At 47.2% G+C, this 19,035-nt stretch overlaps 1 protein-coding gene across 4 annotated transcripts in view; it reads left to right on the plus strand.

Moving 5' to 3' along the window:
* The first annotated feature begins 1,284 nt into the window (after positions 1–1,284).
* LOC133117910 (metastasis-associated protein MTA3-like) overlaps positions 1,285–19,035 on the plus strand; it is a 57,652-nt gene continuing 39,901 nt past the window's right edge. For 2 of the 4 annotated variants that reach the window (XM_061227426.1, XM_061227424.1), the window contains exons 1-7: positions 1,285–1,461; positions 1,681–1,721; positions 3,828–3,895; positions 6,849–6,942; positions 10,327–10,453; positions 14,406–14,469; positions 14,558–14,675. In XM_061227426.1, the coding sequence (XP_061083410.1) occupies positions 1,460–1,461; positions 1,681–1,721; positions 3,828–3,895; positions 6,849–6,942; positions 10,327–10,453; positions 14,406–14,469; positions 14,558–14,675 (514 nt within the window). In that variant the 5' untranslated portion in view covers positions 1,285–1,459. The other 2 variants (XM_061227427.1, XM_061227425.1) reach the window with 2 other exon arrangements.

Here is a 19,035-nt window from a genome sequence, read left to right on the forward strand (position 1 = left end):
ATGTAAAATAGTGTGCTTTATTAATGAGTCAAAGGAGTCAATCAACCTCTTACATTGTTTTCCTATAAATAAAAATACAAATAAACATATTTCACAATTAATGGCACCCATACTTTGTGCAAACACCCCTGGCAAAGATGAGCCTTTTCTTATAATTTTGTGAAAACATTACATTATTGGCTGACGCTCTTATCCAGAGCAACATACAGTTGATTAAACTCGGAGCAATGCAGGACTAAGGGCCCAACAGCTGTGCAGCTTATTGTGGCTACACCGGAGATCGAACCACCGGCCTTGCATGTCCTAGTCATTTAGCTTAACCACTATGCTACAGGCCACCTTAGAGAACACACACAGAGGGATTTTTGACCATGCCTCCATGCAGAAGTTTTCAGAATAATATCCTTTGGTTTTCACTTATGGACCCCCACTCTCCAGTTCAGACTACTGGGTTTTGATGGGATTTTGGTCTGTAGACAAAGACAACAACATTGCAGAGCATGGATGTTGTTTTCACTTAACTGTTTCTGTGTGGATTTGGAGTCATTGTCCAGCTGGACAATCTACCTAAGACCAATTCTCAGCTTTCCGGCAGAGACAACCAGATTTTCTGCTGGAATTACCTTTACTTTGTACTTTGTTGAATTATTGTGCCATTGAGCTTAAATGCTGGCAGCAAAACATCTCCAAAACATCAATGCCACACCTCTATATTTGACAGTAGGTAAGAGGTGCTTTTTCTTCAATGCATTTTGCCGTCAAACATGTCGATGGTGTGTATGGCCAAAATGTACCCATTTGTACCCATTACAAGACTTGTGACAATTATGCCTCTCCTGAATTGACGGTTCTTTGGCTTTTCCCATGCTGATAGATGACAAAGGTATTTTGCATGCTTGTTACCTCATTTTATACTGTAGTGAAACTGCAAGTGATGGAATGACACAATGTAGTTTCTTTAGACTGAGATTAACTAAACAAAGTAAAACTGTATTGCCAATTTCACTGTGTTTGAATTTTTATTATTATTGTTTTTTTACAAGAATCGTTAGGGGTGCCAATAATTTTGACACTTATGGTTTTCAGAAAAAAATCATTACTCTGTTAAAAAAATGTAACATGAGAGTACGTGTATTGGAATAAAAGTATAGTTTTCCCCATAAATTGGAAGATACCATAAAGATTAATATATGTCTTGTTTATTATAGTCTTCTTTTTTTTCTTTCTTTTTTTATTAAGGGAATATGTGCTAGGGGATTCCGTAAAGGAATCGCGTTTAACCATCGCTCTGCCGAAGCAAGGAAGCCTGGATGGACGGAGTTCGCAGCATGCGGCGTTGTGTTTCACAACGACGAGGGTGTGAGCCAGCGCCGCCTTCCCCAGCTCCCCTCCCCTCATCCTCCTCTTTCCTCCACCCCAACCAGGAAACACGGGCCCGGCTCTTCTGAAGCCGTTTCGCATGTGAGTTGCTGTTGTATTCTGAAAAACTGGGAGGGGGAGTTTAAATATCGCCCGCTCTACTCCTAGTTCATCCCACCACGCCAAATTCATCTTTTTTTTTTTTTTGGGTTTCATAACAATTTTGGAAGAACTATCTTAAAATATTTATTTGTTTGTGCATATATGTATAATAGGCTACATTTTTTGTTTATGCTTTGTCTTAATTTTCTTACACTCCAGGAGGAGGGCAGAAATGGCGGCCAACATGTACCGGGTCGGAGGTATGTCAGCCTCGATTTATGAATTACAAACATGCCATTATTTTGAATCGTGGTGGAGATGAATAAGCGATCCAGGCATGCTTTCGTTTGCGATTCCGTTGTCCAAATTTCAGTGTCTTAAAAGGCATGATTTTCGTCCGGTGTAGTGGGTATTTATTTAAATGTTTGTGATTAGCTAAATATGGGCCGGGCCTCCAATCACCCAGATAGGGGGCTATCTGGCTAGCTAGCTCGCAAAATAATATGCTACCAAAACAATAGCATGCATCACCTAGTTTATACCACCGGCTACTCGTCTTTTTAAAAAACCGGTTTCTGTGTATGTGTGATGTTTCCAAGAAAGTTCTACAGTCGATTATTTGTTTCTACGGATCTATTGTTATTGGACGTGTCTACATTTTGTCCTTGTTTCTGGCGTATCCCCATGGTTTAGCCTACGGGTGCTGGTTCAGATCCCCATGCTTGGTAACTAGGGGCATCCACGGCATGTGCTGGTGCTCGACATATTACGAATGTTGTTATTTTGCGAAAACAATGGCATCCATAACAGATGATGTAGGCTAGCGCATTGTTTCTTTTCAGTTGTGCTAAAAAAAACTACGGTAGCTACCAGCGAGTCTTTGTAATGTGTCGCGCTGTGCTATTGTGTAGTAAAATTGTTTCCGAAACCACAATGTGTAGGTGTAGATCTGAAACACGAAGCCGTTGTAGGCTATGTAGCTACTATGTCCTACAATATACAAGACTGGCCAACTGTGCTTTTATTTACGTTGTTTTCCGGGACCAAAGTATCGGAATGCAAGTCACGTGACATTGGCTGCAATTTTTATCCAGTCTTCAACAATTCTCTTCTGAAGAAATGCTGTCAGTCTGTGGCCTTGCAGCGTATTATAGTCTATAACTATAGGCAACACATATTTCTGCTATTTGGATGGATGCCATCATCAGTATACATGTCATCATGCAGTTAAACTGACGTGTTTACCTGTGTTTGGGTAAAGTTGTACGTCAGATTTGAGAGTGAAGCCGCGTATGCTAAATTACACGTCTTGCTGTGGTATTTAAATCGAACGCAGCCAAAACATCAGCGGTGGTTTTAAGTGCATACTCTTCGGTCAATTGAGAATTAGCGCCAGTCAAACAAGTGCTCTGAAAGTGTTAATTTTGAAACCGAAAGGACTGATATCTCAGCTCACCCCAAAGTCACGTTGTGATGTTGTCTACGGTTGGTTTTCACTCAGCACTGGTGTTCCATTCACAGTCACAAGGCTGGTCGCGAGTTGATTCATTGGCTTCCGACCGTCTGTTCACTGATCAATTGTTAGAACTTCATTAGAGTTTAGGAGAACTTCGTTAGAGCTTCATTAGCGTTTATGAAATATTTGTTTTTGTTTACAATATTTAAAAATGGGGAAAAATAGTTTTGTAAATATATGTCTGTTGCACATCTTAATCATGTAATATTCCAAGAAAGAGCATGGCTTGCTCCTCATAGATGTCTGGGTAATTGCTTCTCTGATGTCCTTCATTAAGTGGGGTCAGGCCTGTGCAATGGCCATTGTTTAATAATAATAATAATAATAATAATAATAATAATAATTTGTTACTTAGCTGAAACTTTTATCTAAAGCAACTTCTAGTTGATTAGACTAAGCAGGGGAAAATCCCCCCCTGGAGCAATGTGGGGTTATCGTCCTTGCTCTAGGGCCCAATCTGCTGTGCAGATTTTATTTTGGCTGCACCAGGGCCTGAACCACCAACCTTCCGGGTCATGTACCTTAGCCACTAGGCTACAGGCTGCCCATGTTTTAAAGAAAATCATTTCCGCATATATTTATGTATGTGTCAGGTCTGCATTGCACAGTGGTATGCAGCTAATGTCTTTATTTATTCAAAATAACACTTTTTAGGAATTAAGAAGCAGGTCAATTTTGGTTTCACAAGCTCGACTTTTATTTGCCGCTCACCACAGTGTAATTTTGTGTGTTGCTTGAACACATTTTTATTGGCTATGCCTCTGTATGTCTGTATCAATATATTGAATTACCTACTTCCAATGAGAGCCAAAGCTGGGATTTCACCCTGTTTTTTTTTTTGTGATTACAGATTATGTCTTCTTTGAGAATTCCTCCAGCAACCCTTATCTGATCAGGCGAATAGAGGAGCTCAATAAGGTATGGTGTTCTGATGGGCGGGGTGGGTTGGGGTGGATGAAGGGATTAGCCAGGCTCTGGGTGTGGTGCATATTTTTTGTTTTTGCTCAAGACTAACAGCTTGAAGCATGTCATTGTACATGCACACTGTTGGCAGTTATCCTCAGGTTACTCACTGACAGATGCAGAGGTTTTGCCTTCTACTGTGAGAAAGTTGGGCCTCTAACACAGACTAATTTGGGCAACTAGTGCAGGCTTTCTTATATGAATAGCTGTAGTCTTTTAAAGACCGTGCATGCTACTTGAATGTGAATCGTAATTTGGTGCTGTTATTTCTGAATTTCTTAATTGTTCTTGCAGCCATACGAAGCTTTGAAGCTTGATCCCCCCCCCCCCCCCCCCCCCCGTTTCCTTTTTACTGCAGTGAGATCACACCTCTGTTGTGTCATTATGACCTGGCTTGTTCTATCGCTGGATATAAAGCCTTTGGGGACGGCAGCCAAAAGTCTTGTCTCTGGTTACTGTGATGAGTATTCTTCTGCAAAGTGTCGGGTTGTGTGTGCCTGAAAGTGCTCATTAAATGGGACTATGTTGCGCGTCTCGAATGCAAGAGAGACCTAAATCTATGGCTCCTGTCTCGTCTGGATTCCGCCCCTCAAGCCCCGTCTGTGATGTCAGCCCGTCCCGTGAATCGCGCGCCGAGGTGTGTGTTCTGTCAGAGTCACTGAGTCAGAGTTATTGTGCCACACTTTTGTCATCGCCACGTCAACTGCTGTTATTTGCTTTCGAGACGCAACGCCGATTGGTTGCTTCGCGCGGGCTGGTGACGCAGTCAAATACCCCCTGAATTTGATTAAAAAAACTGACAGTGCCCATGAAGCTGTTGAAGGTTATTTTGACAGCACAAAAAAAAAAGAAATCCTCCCAGATTAATATTTCAACATTAGCCCCTGGATTCTGTCAAAGTTACCGGGCTTTTGTGAGATATGGCATATTGTTGCAAACAGGAGGCTGATTAGTCTATCACAAGCGGTTGTGCTGATAGATATTTTATTTGAAAGTGGCAGTTTCCTTTTCATTCTCCTTCCACTGAGCTCCGATGTAAAGATGGTGTCTCCCCCTGTAATGTTTGGCCGGTGCTGTAAATCGTCCCGGGTACATTGGAATGTAAAGAGAAGCTTAGCAGGAAAGGCTATAGCTGTAGGAACTGGAAAAGCACACTGAGGACTGTGTACCGTGAAGAGTTTGTTTTTTAACTGAGGTCAGCACTGAGGTTGGCACCCATCTGAATTCTTTCTTACCCGCCATGGAAGCCGGGTATGGATTTTAAACAAAAGATTTCCATTACTTGGTAGCTGCTCCTGGAGCCAGTGAAAGGCCCCACTCCCCAATTCAGACCCAGAAACATCTGGGCGCACCTTAATGGCAAATAATTTGCCGTCAGCTCGGAGCGCTGTTTCCCGATTGGACATTTGATTTGGGGAGAACGAAAGAACCTCGCGGTCCGTTAAGGCTCCACGTCAACGTACAAGTGTGACCCTCAGGAGTGTTGGGGACACTTTCCTCATTTTTTTACCCAACACTCCTTTCCCCCTTCATCCGATTCCCTGTCCCACTGCATTTGCCGTCTTACCGGTTTGTCAGTCAGTTCATCCAACGTCCCTTAACATGGCTGCTCTCTCCGGCTGGGTCCATCCAATGGGGTTATGTAAACGCTTCCACAGTCCTAACCACGGCTGATTCAGAATTACCTGATTTCCATAGACGCAAAGGGGGTGGGCTCGTCTCAGTAAAATAAGGAGAGGCCACCTTCTGGTGCACGTCATTATTCAGGACTCAATGCAATATCTGTACGGACTGGGAGGCACAGAGTCTGGCTGTTCTCCCATTGTTCCAGTGACCCATGTTTCTTTCTCCTGGATGCTTTTCCCCCCCACAGTTATTCAGGGAATTGAATTGTTGCCCTTATCAGTCCATCGTCCGGAGAATGGGGTCTTAATTATGGGACGGTGAAAGTGAAAGGGGGGTGCACTAGCATTCTTTCCCCCTTCCCCCTTGGGGGGTTCCTGTGAATTGTGCAGGCAGGGTATCTGTGATTAAGCCAGTTCCTGTGTTACAATTCCCCCGCTTACCTGATGGCTCCATTAATTTAATTCTGGATGATCTTTGTCCATAAAAAAAAAAAAATCACTGTTTCTTTTTTTTTTTTAAACATGAATTATTAGAGTACGCTGTAGCATTTGCTGACACATATCTCAAAATGAAACCTGAAATCCACCTTTTATTACCAACACATAGCTCTCTGGTATTGTTACACGTTTGTTACATGTGAGTGTGTGTGTGTGTGCGCGTGCGCGTGTGTGTGCGCGTGCGCGTGTGCACACGTGTGAGAGAGAAAGAGAGTGTGCATGTGTGAGGGAGAGAGAGAGAGAGAAAGAGAGAGCACCTCTTTGCACATTCTTTTCTGCTGTTTTCTCAGCCTGCAAGCTTTTTCAAACAAGTGATACAGGGACTATGCTGGCACTCTGCCAGTGGTGCGTGCGTCTGTGTGTCTGTGTGTGTGTGTGTGTGTGTGTGTGTGTGTGTGTGCGTGTATCTGCGTGTATCTGCGTGTATCTGCGTGTATCTGCGTGTTCGCCTGCGAGAGCGAGAGAAGGCCCTTCACCACCCCTGTGTCTGTGTTTGCCTCGCTGTTTGTTTTGGACAGATGTGAATTATTCTGCCACCAAACATACCTTGTCTTCTACGGACAGGCGCAGAACTCAGGGAAATGGTTGTATAACGGGGCAGAGATTGCCAGGAAAGAAGCACTGCTACCCCAGTCACTGATTAGGCAGTGTTGATCTACAGTGCCACATTCCCATATCTCTGTGACACAGGGCTCTTTCTGCGCGCGCGCTTCCCCCTGACTGCTGAATCTCAGCTGTGAGGGAGTGGCAGTCGACGCTCCCTGACTCTTGCTCTTGTGTTTCAGACGGCAAGCGGGAACGTGGAGGCCAAGGTGGTCTGCTTCTACAGACGGAGGGACATCTCCCACAGCCTGATACAGCTGGCTGACAAACATGCCAGTGAGTGTGTGTGTCTGTGTGTGAATGTGTATGTCTGGTGTGTGTGTGTGTGTGCGCCTGCACATGCGCGTCTGCATGTGTATGTGTCTGTGTGCGTGTGTATTGGTTGTGTGTGTGTGTGTGTGTGTGTGTGTGTGTGTGTGTGTGTCTGTGTGTGAATGTGTATGTCTGGTGTGTGTGTGTGTGTGCGCCTGCACATGCGCGTCTGCATGTGTGTGTGTCTGTGTGCGTGTGTATTGGTTGTGTGTGTGTGTGTGTGTCTGTGTGTGAATGTGTATGTCTGGTGTGTATGTGTGTGCGCGCCTGCACATGTGCGTCTGCGCATGTGCATGTGTGTGTGTCTGTGTGCGTGTGTATTGGTTGTGTGCGTGCGTGTGTGCCTGTGTGCCTGCTGTTGTGTGTATGTGTGCAGTCCCAGTGCGTGTGCAAATATGTGTACATCTGGTTGTATATATTGGGTTGGGTGCAAGGGAGATGGATCTAATGGAATCTACATTTGCGTGATTTATTAATTCTGTTTCATTTTCTATTATTCAGTGGTATTGGTTTGGTGTTTGGTTATTATATAAATGGGACTTTTATAGGGGCGGGCCAAAGGGAATCAATCCCTGTATGCAGTGGAATTTAAAAACCGTCATGTAAAATGTAAGCATTGATTTATATGTATTTTTAAAAGGCCATATTTTGGTGCTTAATACAATTTTACTTCAATGAAAAATTAACCGAACAACCTAGCGAGAAAATGAGAAAATATTTTTTAAAAGCCATATTGACTTATATTAAATGCAAGGAAATGCATTAATCATATGTACTTAGCTGTTACAAAATACGGCATCTGTGGGTATGTGATGCTTATAGTCGGCTAGTTTATACTTCATTTACTCCATTTCCCAATATCGTCATTTTGAATTAATAACTTTATCCCCCGTCCATCACTGTTTTGACCCAACTTGGGGGGGTGGTTGTATGTGTCCTCCCTTATTTTGGGAGAGTCCAAACTAGACCAGAGGAGACCTAAGGGGGGTGGGGTGATGGCCCGGTGTGTGTGGGCTTGCGGGGCACATATTTTAGGGACTGCTCTGGACTGAGGCTGGTCCTGCTGCTCCAAGGTTCTCAGAGGCCTCTGATTTGATTTAATGTCTTCATTTTGACCTGCTGTTGTTAGCTAATCATGCATTCAATATGTGTGCTGCCATTTGAAACTTACATTTTAAATTATTTTTGTGTTTTTATTTTTGCCACTGAGAATGGGATAGTACAGTATGTGCAAGCATCGGAAAATATTCGGTGCATTAGGGCATTCAGACGTAAATAAATGTCTGAATGTTTTGAGAATGTGGGAATTCCCAGCGGCGGAATTTCGAATGAGAGGTCGGGGATGTTTCCGTGTTTCTCCATCTCTGTCTGAGGCTGGCCAGGGAGGCTCGGGCTAATTAGGCTCATAACGGAAATCTGTGAAGGGTCGTCAGGACACTAATTATCTGGATATTGCAGTACTCGTCCGGCAGTCAGCCACCACCTGACGCTAATGAGCAGGATCTCTGTAAGATGCAACTCCAGACCGGGGTGGGGGTTTGGGGGCTTGGGGGCAGGGGCCGTAATGAGTGTGGTAGTCGGGGGGCATGGGGTGGGGTGAGGGGGGGGTGGGTCTGTTGGTTTTGAGCCCTGCTGAGTTTGTCTGCTGAGACGTGTTCTGCGTATTGTTGAGGCGTGTCCGTTTGTGTCCGAGCTGTGTCTGAAGTCTGTCCGCCTTCCCCGTGTGGCCCCCCCGTACGTGTTTGAGGCATGTTCCTGTGTCTCGGCTGTGTCCCTCCCTACGTGTCTGAAGCGTGTCCTTACTGTCGTGTATACACAGCGTGTCTCAGGCGTGTCCTTATAGTTATATGTGTGCAGTGTCTGAGGTGTGTTCCTCTCCACATGTCTGAAGTTTGTGTCCTTATCCGTGTGTCTCGTGTGTACAGCGTATCTGAGGCATGTTTTCTCCGTGTGTGAGTCGTGTATCTCCATGTGTGAGTCGTGTTTTCTCCGTGTGTGAGTCGTGTTTCTCCGTGTGTGTCGTGTTTTCTCTGTGTCTGAGTCGTGTTTCTCCGTGTGTGACTTGTGTTTTCTCCGTGTGTGAGTCGTGTTTTCTCCGTGTCTGAGTCGTGTTTTCTCTGTGTGTGTCGTGTTTTCTCCGTGTCCGAGTCGTGTTTTCTCTGTGTCCGAGTCGTGTTTCTCCGTGTGTGACTCGTGTTTTCTCCGTGTGTGAGTCGTGTTTTCTCCGTGTGTGAGTCGTGTTTTCTCCGTGTGTGAGTCGTGTTTTCTCCGTGTGTGAGTCGTGTTTTCTCCGTGTCTGAGTCATGTTTCTCCGTGTCTGAGTTGTGTTTCTCCGTGTCTGAGTCGTGTTTTATCTGTGTTTGAGTCATGTTTCTCCGTGTTTGAGTCGTGTTTCTCCGTGTGTGTGTCGTGTTTTCTCTGTGTCTGAGTCGTGTTTCTCCTTGTGTGACTTGTGTTTTCTCTGTGTGTGTGAGTCGTGTTTTCTCCGTGTGCGAGTCGAGTTTTCTCCGTGTCTGAGTCGTGTTTTCTCCGTGTCTGAGTCGTGTTTTCTCCGTGTGCGAGTCGTGTTTTCTCCGTGTCTGAGTCGTGTTTCTCCGTGTGTGTGTCGTGTTTTCTCTGTGTCTGAGTCGTGTTTCTCCTTGTGTGACTTGTGTTTTCTCTGTGTGTGAGTCGTGTTTTCTCTGTGTGTGTCGTGTTTTCTCCGTGTCCGAGTCGTGTTTTCTCTGTGTCCGAGTCGTGTTTCTCCGTGTGTGACTCGTGTTTTCTCCGTGTGTGACTCGTGTTTTCTCCGTGTGTGAGTCGTGTTTTCTCCGTGTGTGAGTCGTGTTTTCTCCGTGTCTGAGTCATGTTTCTCCGTGTGTGAGTCGTGTTTTCTCCGTGTCTGAGTCGTGTTTTATCTGTGTTTGAGTCATGTTTCTCCGTGTTTGAGTCGTGTTTCTCCGTGTGTGTGTCGTGTTTTCTCTGTGTCTGAGTCGTGTTTCTCCTTGTGTGACTTGTGTTTTCTCCGTGTGTGTGTCGTGTTTTCTCTGTGTCTGAGTCGTGTTTCTCCGTGTCTGAGTCGTGTTTCTCCGTGTCTGAGTCGTGTTTTATCTGTGTTTGAGTCATGTTTCTCCGTGTTTGAGTCGTGTTTCTCCGTGTGTGTGTCGTGTTTTCTCTGTGTCTGAGTCGTGTTTCTCCTTGTGCGAGTCGTGTTTTCTCCGTGTCTGAGTCGTGTTTTCTCCGTGTCTGAGTCGTGTTTTCTCCGTGTCTGAGTCGTGTTTTCTCCGTGTGCGAGTCGTGTTTTCTCCGTGTCTGAGTCGTGTTTTCTCCGTGTCTGAGTCGTGTTTTCTCCGTGTGTGCCGTGTGCAGAGGACCTGGAGGAGGAGAAGGAGAGCCCGAGCGAGCCGGACCTCACGGACAAACAGAAGCACCAGCTGCGCCATCGAGAGCTCTTCCTGTCCCGACAGTATGAGTCGCTCCCGGCAACGCACATCAGGTGAGCCCGCCCACCTGCCCACCTGCCCGCTCTGACTCATACCCCCACACGTGTGCACGCCCGCCCACCTGTCATACACCCACACGTGTGCACGCCCGCCCACCTGTCATACACCCACACGTGCGCACGCCCGCTCCTGCCCTCTCACACGTTCATTTGACTCGTCAGTCGACCTCCTATGGCCCTTTAAGGCTCCCCTCTGGAGCCGTATGTATATCATGAGTCCTGGTATTACTGCCTGAGTCCTTGAATATCCTTCATGCAGGATGGGATCACTTGGTCAGTGCTTCTCTTGTACGTAATACTGTTTAAGTTTAAGAAAATGAAACGGGCCTGTGGTGTCCAGGCTGTCTGTTGCTTCTTCCTGTCTAGAGATCCCAGGCTCACGGAGGGTTGCAGTACCTGCAGTGTCTGTTTTTGTGGATTCTGTTTTCTGTTTTCATAACGTAGGCCTTTGGAAGGGAGGCGGGCGGACCGGCCAGTTGCTTGAGTTCTTGGGTACAGAAACTCAACCAAAACGTAGCAGACTCCGCTGCCCTCCAGCACTGGTAGTTAGCATCCCTGCAGTGAAAGCAGTTTGTTACCCTTACTCCACTTCAGAGCTCCAGCTCCTGCCACAGTGGCTTTCTAAAACCTCCGCCATTTTCCCCGCCACAGAGCCATAGTGAATATGGGCTCGCTCTGCTGCTGGACGAGCTGGGTGCAGATTTCACACCAAGCACAGGAAGTCGCACAGGAAGTCACACATGGGGCGACATGGCTCAGGCAGTAAGAGCAGTCGCCTGGCAGTCGGAGGGTTGCCGGTTCGATCCCCCGCCCGGGCTGTGTCGAAGTGTCCCTGAGCAAGACACCGAACCCCCAAATGCTCCTGACGAGCTGGTCGGGGCCTTGCATGGCAGCCAATGGCCGTCGGTGTGTGTGTGTGTGTGTGTGTATGAATGGGTGAATGGAGAAGCATCAATTGTACAGCGCTTTGGATAAAGGCGCTATATAAATGCCTGCCAGCCCAGTGAGGCGCTCTGCTTTACAACGCAGCCAGACAGAAGTGCTGACTCTGACCTTTTCCCTCTAGATTCATTACGTCTGAAAACACACTTCGATCCGGCCCCTGGCTCCGGACACAGCCGTTTGGCACAGACCCCCGTCTCTATAAAAACCGTGCCGCTAATCGGCGCTTCGCTGTCTCCGCACCCCGCCCCTCGTCGGAGAGCGCGTTTACCGTGAAGAGAACCCCGTCCGCCAGCTATCGTTTAACTTTCACGCCGTCGTCTCCTGCCCTCAGTCCAATTCAGTTCAGCATTGCATTTATATTACATTTAGCCTTTAAGCTGACGCCAGTACCCGGTGACTAACGTGGGTTATATTTTCACACACAGTTCATATATGCAGCTGGATATTATATTGGGGCGGTTAAGGTCCCTGAAGGGGGGGGGGGGGTGTGTGACCGGCCCGGTCCTTCCCTGCCCGTTGTCTTCATGCGGACGCTGTAATGGTCGACTCGCACAGCGTGAAACGAGAGCAGGGGGTGGCTACGGAAGCGTTCGCATGAGCGGTGGGGGACGGTGGAGGGAGGGGCTGCTGTGTGTTTCCAGGTGGAAGAGCTGGTCAGCACATTGGCCCCTGGGAGCCCTTGCTTGCGTTGTCTCAACGTTTGAGTTGAGTTTTGTGGTTGTGGTTGGCTTTTCTTTGCGTCTTTATCATAGTCTTTTTTTTTTTATGCCTGTTAAATGCGTGCATACGTGCCTGTGTGTTTGTGTTTCTGGGCGTGTGTGCGTGTGTGTGTTTCTGGACACGTGTGTTACTGGGCATCTGTGTGCGCATACCTGTGTGAGCAGGGTTGTATGCAGTGCCAGGCCTCAGGACTCAGACCGTAAGCCCCACCTGCACCCTCATCACCTCCACACAGCTGCTCCTCATTATCCCTGCGGCACGTCCCACAATCAGCCGAGCTCGTTAGCCATGCACTCTCCTGCTGCCACGGTTACTGTACCTTCCCCTGGTAAAGCTGGTCCTAAATGCAGTGCCAGGCTTTCGGCTCAGCTGGTGCTGCAGGTGTGTGCCTGTGTGAAGCCTTTCTCTCTGTCTCTGGGTAGAGTACCTGTGTGAAGCCTTTCTCTCTGTCTCTGGGTAGTGTGGCGCTGTGTGAAGCCTTTCTCTTTGTCTCTGGGTAGTGTGTATCTGTGTGAAGCCTTGCTCTCTGTCTCTGGGTAATGTGTGTCTGTGTGAAGCCTTGCTCTGTCACTTGGTAGTGTGTACCTGTGTGAAGCCTTGCTTTCTGTCTCTGGGTAGAGTGTACCTGTGTGAAGCCTTTCTCTCTGTCTCTGGGTAGTGTATACCTGTTCGAAGCCTTTCTCTCTGTCTCTGGGTAGAGTGTACCTGTGTGAAGCCTTTCTCTCTGTTTCTGGGTAGTGTGTACCTGTGTGAAGCCTTTTTCTCTGTTTCTGGGTAGAGTGTACGTGTGTGAAGCCTTTCTCTCTGTCTCTGGGTAGAGTGTACACGTGTGAAGCCTTTCTCTCTGTTTCTGGGTAGAGTGTGTGAAGCCTTTCTCTGTCTCTGGGTAGTGTGTACCTTTGTGAAGCCTTGATCTCTGTTTTCGGGTAGTGTGTGTGAAGCCTTGCTCTCTGTTTTTGGGTAGAGTGTACGTGTGTGAAGCCTTGCTCTCTGTTTCTGGGTAGTGTGTACCTTTGTGAAGCCTTGATCTCTCTCTTTGGGTAGTGTGTGTGAAGCCTTTCTCTCTGTCTCTGGGTATTGTGTGCCTGTGTGAAGCCTTGCTCTCGGTCTCTGGGTATTGTGTGCCTGTGTGAAGCCTTGCTCTCGGTCTCTGGGTATTGTGTGCCTGTGTGAAGCCTTGCTCTCGGTCTCTGGGTATTGTGTGCCTGTGTGAAGCCTTGCTCTCGGTCTCTGGGTATTGTGTGCCTGTGTGAAGCCTTGCTCTCGGTCTCTGGGTATTGTGTGCCTGTGTGAAGCCTTGCTCTCTGTCTCTGGGTATTGTGTGCCTGTGTGAAGCCTTGCTCTCGGTCTCTGGGTATTGTGTGCCTGTGTGAAGCCTTGCTCTCTCGGTCTCTGGGTATTGTGTGCCTGTGTGAAGCCTTGCTCTCGGTCTCTGGGTATTGTGTGCCTGTGTGAAGCCTTGCTCTCGGTCTCTGGGTATTGTGTGCCTGTGTGAAGCCTTGCTCTCGGTCTCTGGGTATTGTGTGCCTGTGTGAAGCCTTGCTCTCTATCTCTGGGTATTGTGTGCCTGTGTGAAGCCTTGCTCTCGGTCTCTGGGTAGAGACCTGCAGTGGGGTTCGGCCGGTCCGCTGGTGTACAGGCAGTGCCCATGAGTGCTCCCTCACTCAGCCGTGAGAGAGACGGTGACAGAGAGGCTGTAAGATAATGCGTATGGGTGCTGTGAACAGGAAGCCACACTGCAGTGCCATGTCGTTTCAGTCTCTGCGTATCCATCCACCTCCACCTCCACCTCCCCTCCCCAATCCCCCTGTGGGAGAAGTGACTGCCCCTCTCTCCGCTACGTTTGTGTGCAGACTTTCAAAAGGGGGGCAGCCTGATGCAACACACAGAAAACGGAGGGATAGGGATGGAGGGATGAAGGAAGAGAAAGTGGTGCTGAGAGAAATGGAGGCGGTTGTTGCCGGGGGGAAAGTCTGGCTGTCGGAGGGGTGGGAAGGGGGTCACATGACTTGGCCTAAACTAGTGGTACACAACAAGGGCTGATCCATTTCAGGATTTTGTGCCAACCTCAGCTCTTAATGTTCTCATTCATATCTTCAATCATATCTTGATTTGACACTTGTATAAGCACCAGCTGCCGCCACAGACTGCAAGATTTTACTGTGCTCAAGTACAGGAGTGAACCAGCATAGTTTATAGAGCTGCCTGAAAACTAAAACTAAGGATCGGAGTTGCGCGTCCGTGCCCTAACCCCTCCGTTTTGACGTGCGTTTCCTTCCAGGGGGAAGTGCAGCGTGGCGCTCCTGAACGAGACGGAAGCTGTGCTCTCGTACCTGGACAAAGAGGTAGGGTGAACCGCTCCTGTCTGAAACGGCCGTTTGTGTCGGGACACTTTCGGGCTCAAACGTCCCGCCCTTTCCCCCTGCCCCCCAGGACACCTTCTTCTACTCGCTGGTGTACGACCCCACACAGAAGACCCTGCTGGCGGACAAGGGCGAGATCCGCGTGGGCCCCCGGTTCCAGGCTGACGTCCCGGACATGCTGCAGGAGGGTGAGTTCACCCACCGCACCCCGCCGCTGAACAAGCCGTACCTCTGCCCACATGTGGCCTTCCTCGGCCCACACGCGCCCTACCTCTGCCCACACGCGCCCTACCTCTGCCCACACGCGCCCCAAACTCCACCGACTCCCATCCACACCTGTACCTCAACTCCAGTGACACCCAACCTTCACCCACCCCCACACACTCCAAAACTCCGCCCTCCACTGCTGCCCATGAGATATCGTGTGAGTGTGTCTCCACACCCCACCTCCACCCACACTCCACACATCCTCCAGAAGCTCTGTGCATCTCCAGGCCCGTAGCACTCTGCTCCAAGAACCGGAAATAGCCCTCTTAATATGCACCTGTAATTCCTGTGAGCCAACCACACATTAAAATTCTGTGCTCTATTAGACTAAACCAGGACGTTTCCACCGGGCAGCAAAAGGAGGTACATCACCACAAAAGGCCCCCCCCCCCACCTCCCACGCACCCAGTTTCCAAGCAACACCCCCTGCCCGTCTGACACATCAACCCCCCCCCCCCCCACCTCCTCCTGTTCCTTACCCCTCCTATGAAGCCACAGGCACTAGTCCAGGCCCAGGGTACAATCTCTGTGGATCTTGTTAGTTTCCCCCTGCAGCTCAGTCGGTGAGAAGATGCTGCTCGTTGCGCAGTGAAACGGCGTCGTTCTGTCACCTTCCCAGACTTCATATTACAATCAAGGCTTCAGCCATTAAGTTTGAGTTCTGAGCCTCATCACTGCGATTGAGGTCCCCTCGGTTCCGCTTCTTTGAAGGACGTTCAGAAGACGTGCGTCGCTCGGCTCTCGGGTTCCCGCTGACGTTCCTCCTTTCATATCAAAATCTTATGAAAAAAAAAAAAATTTTTCAAACGTGTTTATCCGGAGGTATTCCGAACAAATCAGATTAACACTTTCTGAGACACAAAGCTTTATGCCTGTCGAGACCTTGATTTCAGTGCGGTCTTCATTTCGAGGAGGGCGGTGAATCTGCACGTTTAACGTGGGGGAGCTGGCACTGTTTTTAGTACAGGAGGTACTATAAAGTGACCCGTCGGTCGTTTGTCTCGGGAAGTGTAATGACGGTGTTTGTTTGTAAGCGTCGAGGCAGCCGAAAGCGAAATTGGGCACATTATCTCACAGCTACATTTTGGGGGGGCGAAGTGACCAGGCGTGAAATTGTACCAATGTTTTCCAGAGAAAGTCTCAGTCTTTCATCGTGCCAGACTCCTTCCTCCTCTCACTGCCCAATTCCTTCGTTAACCCCCGTTCACTCAAGTTTTTCCTCTGTTCATGGTGGAATATGCAGTTCATCGCACTTTGTTCTTTTTCTACTTTCCCCTACTTGCAGGTTACCTAGTTTTGGTTCCTTTCATCATACAGTAGTTTTATGGACACAGTGTGCTTCAAGTTGGCCCAATGTTAATTAAAGCTAACAATTTGAAATTGCTAATCTCCGGGTCCTACCTGTGAGGGAATTTTGACTTGGATATCCTAGAACAGAAAGCTGTTTGCAATATTGATGAAAACCCCCTGGAGGATTATTATTATTCTTCTTATTTTTTCCGTTTCCGTTTTCACAATAGAAGCAGACGCCATCCCGTTATGCTATTTTCTGATTCTCAGACACACTTTAGTGGGCAATTTTGACATGACTGTGGAGGCGCACGGTTCTGCCGCCCTCCTTTGCATCCTGCTCGGATGACTCATGAAATGAAAGGAGATGCGGAATAGGACAAACGCCGCTGTAAAATGAGGTGTAAACCACCGAGAAGATCTGTCAGATCCTCTAATGCGAGCAAAGGATTTTACCAATGACAGTCATAACGTTGTGTGTTTTCCTGTTTAAGCTTTTCTTAAGGTTGGTTGTTGTTATCCAATTATATTCTGTGATGTTATTCTACTGATCTACTTTGCCTGTTTAAAGGGCTGTTCCACAATTAGCAGAATGACATGTTCTGTTGGCAGCTGAAAGAATGAGCAATTATTGGTAGTTTTTTAAATTTTTTATTTAATCGTTTTGTATTAATGGTAATAAGATGACACAGGACACATGCTGATATTTTCTGAAATTGAAATTCAGTCAGGGTTCGGTCTGTGGGGATTAAGCAGGAGGTGAAATTGGCTCGGCACACTCTGTGAGAACTCTCTTCGCTTCAGAAAGAGCTTCAGAGGCTGCAGGTGGGAAGTGTGAGCAGGGGAATGATTTAATTTACTAACCAGTCACAATGCCTTCCCATAGACACACCTGGATGCCCCTTGGGGCTTCTCGGGTACAGGAAACTCCAGGAGATTTTCTCTGCGGATATCCACACAGCGCTACTCCACCTGCCATCAGAAAACTGCAGAGATTACCACCGTGCCGCTAATTATGACTAAAAGCAAAGTTTTGCCGAAAACGCGGGTAGTTTTTCTTTCCGCCCCCTGAAGGGGCTCAAATCAGATTAAAAGTGAGTGAATACAGTCCGTAAACTGGCACAGTTATTCACTGTGAGATGGCAACGTGGCAGAACGATGCACAGGAAATAACACGCGAGACTTTTTATAGTCTTCGCTAACCCGCTCTCACGGATGATTAGTGGCGGGGACCGCGGGGAGGTCGCGCTGTTCGGCGCGCACCTGTTGTCAGCTCGACAGACTGCTCCGCTGTTCTTTTCCTCCTGCTGTAAGACGATACCGCAAGACGCCGCGTGAATATGCATCGTCTTTTGTCCACAAGCAATACGAACCGAAACGCTGTGCCGCACTGCTCTACGCTAGTCCCCCGCAGCTTCTTTCAAAAAGAAACGGAAAAATAAATGGCAATCATTTGACTAAATCTAATTCTAATCCTTCCCTCGCATTCCTTTGAACCCTCAATTTACTGATTGGAACCTCCAGTAATTATTAACCTCTAACGACTCCCTTCAAAGAACACTTCCAATTAGCGGTTCCGAATGTAATTATCGAGTCGAGGGGCCGTAATTAGTAAATTGAGGGGGTTTAAATGCTGGTGTGCGGGGTGTAGCCATATTCTCTCTGGGTCTCTGTTATGAAACTGCGCAACAGGTTCGCCTTATTTAAGAAAGCTTATTATTAGAGCTTCCATTCTTTTTGGAATACATTCAAGTCTTTCAAGTAAATCTGCCAGGTTATAATGTATAGATTATGAATATATTAATAAAGCTTTATATGCGAGAAGAGAACAGGCTTAGTGGAGCCAGGGTGTATGATCTATTTAAGAACTGTTCAGGAAACAGACGACACAAGGAGTATGCTAGACACTCCTCATGCAGACGAGGAGAGGAATGAAGAGTTTTATCCAGGTATTGTGCAGTTACCAAAAGCTTTAAATCACCTGTTTTCCGTGTCTTTGAGGTCACATGACTCCTGGAGGTATTTTTTTTTCTCCCCACATTACGGTAAAAAAAGGGGAAATTACCTTCATGATGAAGGCCTTGATTGCCAGACAGACATGACTCAGTCTCACTGCTGTGTTTGTGCAGTTGCTGTCTTTCCTAATTGCCATCCACTGTGGTCCTTTTGGTTGCATAATTGCCTGTTTTGCATGACAAGCACTGTGAATGGGCCATTAATCCTGCATTGATAGTGACTGATTTCGACTCCAGAAAGCCAATCAGTGACTGCCATTCACATCCCTTCTCCAGGTGCTACCGCCGCAGCAAAGGAAATGCGTAATTTTTAATACAACTGTTTTGGAAGGGAAGAAATAATTCATTATTTATTGTTAATATTGTAGTTTATACATTATTAACTTTGTTACTGGAAGTCTTTTTTTATTTTTATTTTATTCCATTGGTTTTGGTAATTAATCATTCATGGATAATTATGATACACCTTCCATTGGGTTTATTGGCGCTTGTTCAAGTCATTAGTCTGAGGCAACTGATATAGGGTAATGGGTGTGTGTGTGTGTGTGTGTGTGTGTGTGTGTGTGTGTGTGTGTGTGACATGCTTGGTTTGCCTTAAAGGGAAATTTAAATGTGCATGGATATACACAATCGTTGTTTATCTTCATAGACTATGAAACGTCAAAACATTGTTCTGCCATGTCATATTATAGCCAAACATGCAGTACTGTACAAAAGTCAGAGACCACACTTTCTTTTATTTACTTTCCAGTGCAAACCTCCCCAGCTATGTACGATATCAAAATATTTGTGCGGATTTGTGCGTGTCCACCCTTTGCCTTTATTATAGCTTCCATTCCTTTCTGGAGACAGGCTTTAAGTTTTTCAAAGAAATCTGCAGGGATATCTTTTTGTGCTTGTTGTAAACACCTCCAAAGTTCAGCCTTAGAAGTTAGGTGCATTTTCTGCCTCTCTCGACCCAAGTAAACCCAAATGC

This window comes from Conger conger, chromosome 18 (genome assembly GCF_963514075.1).
Source record: "Conger conger chromosome 18, fConCon1.1, whole genome shotgun sequence".
Lineage (NCBI taxonomy): Eukaryota > Metazoa > Chordata > Actinopteri > Anguilliformes > Congridae > Conger > Conger conger.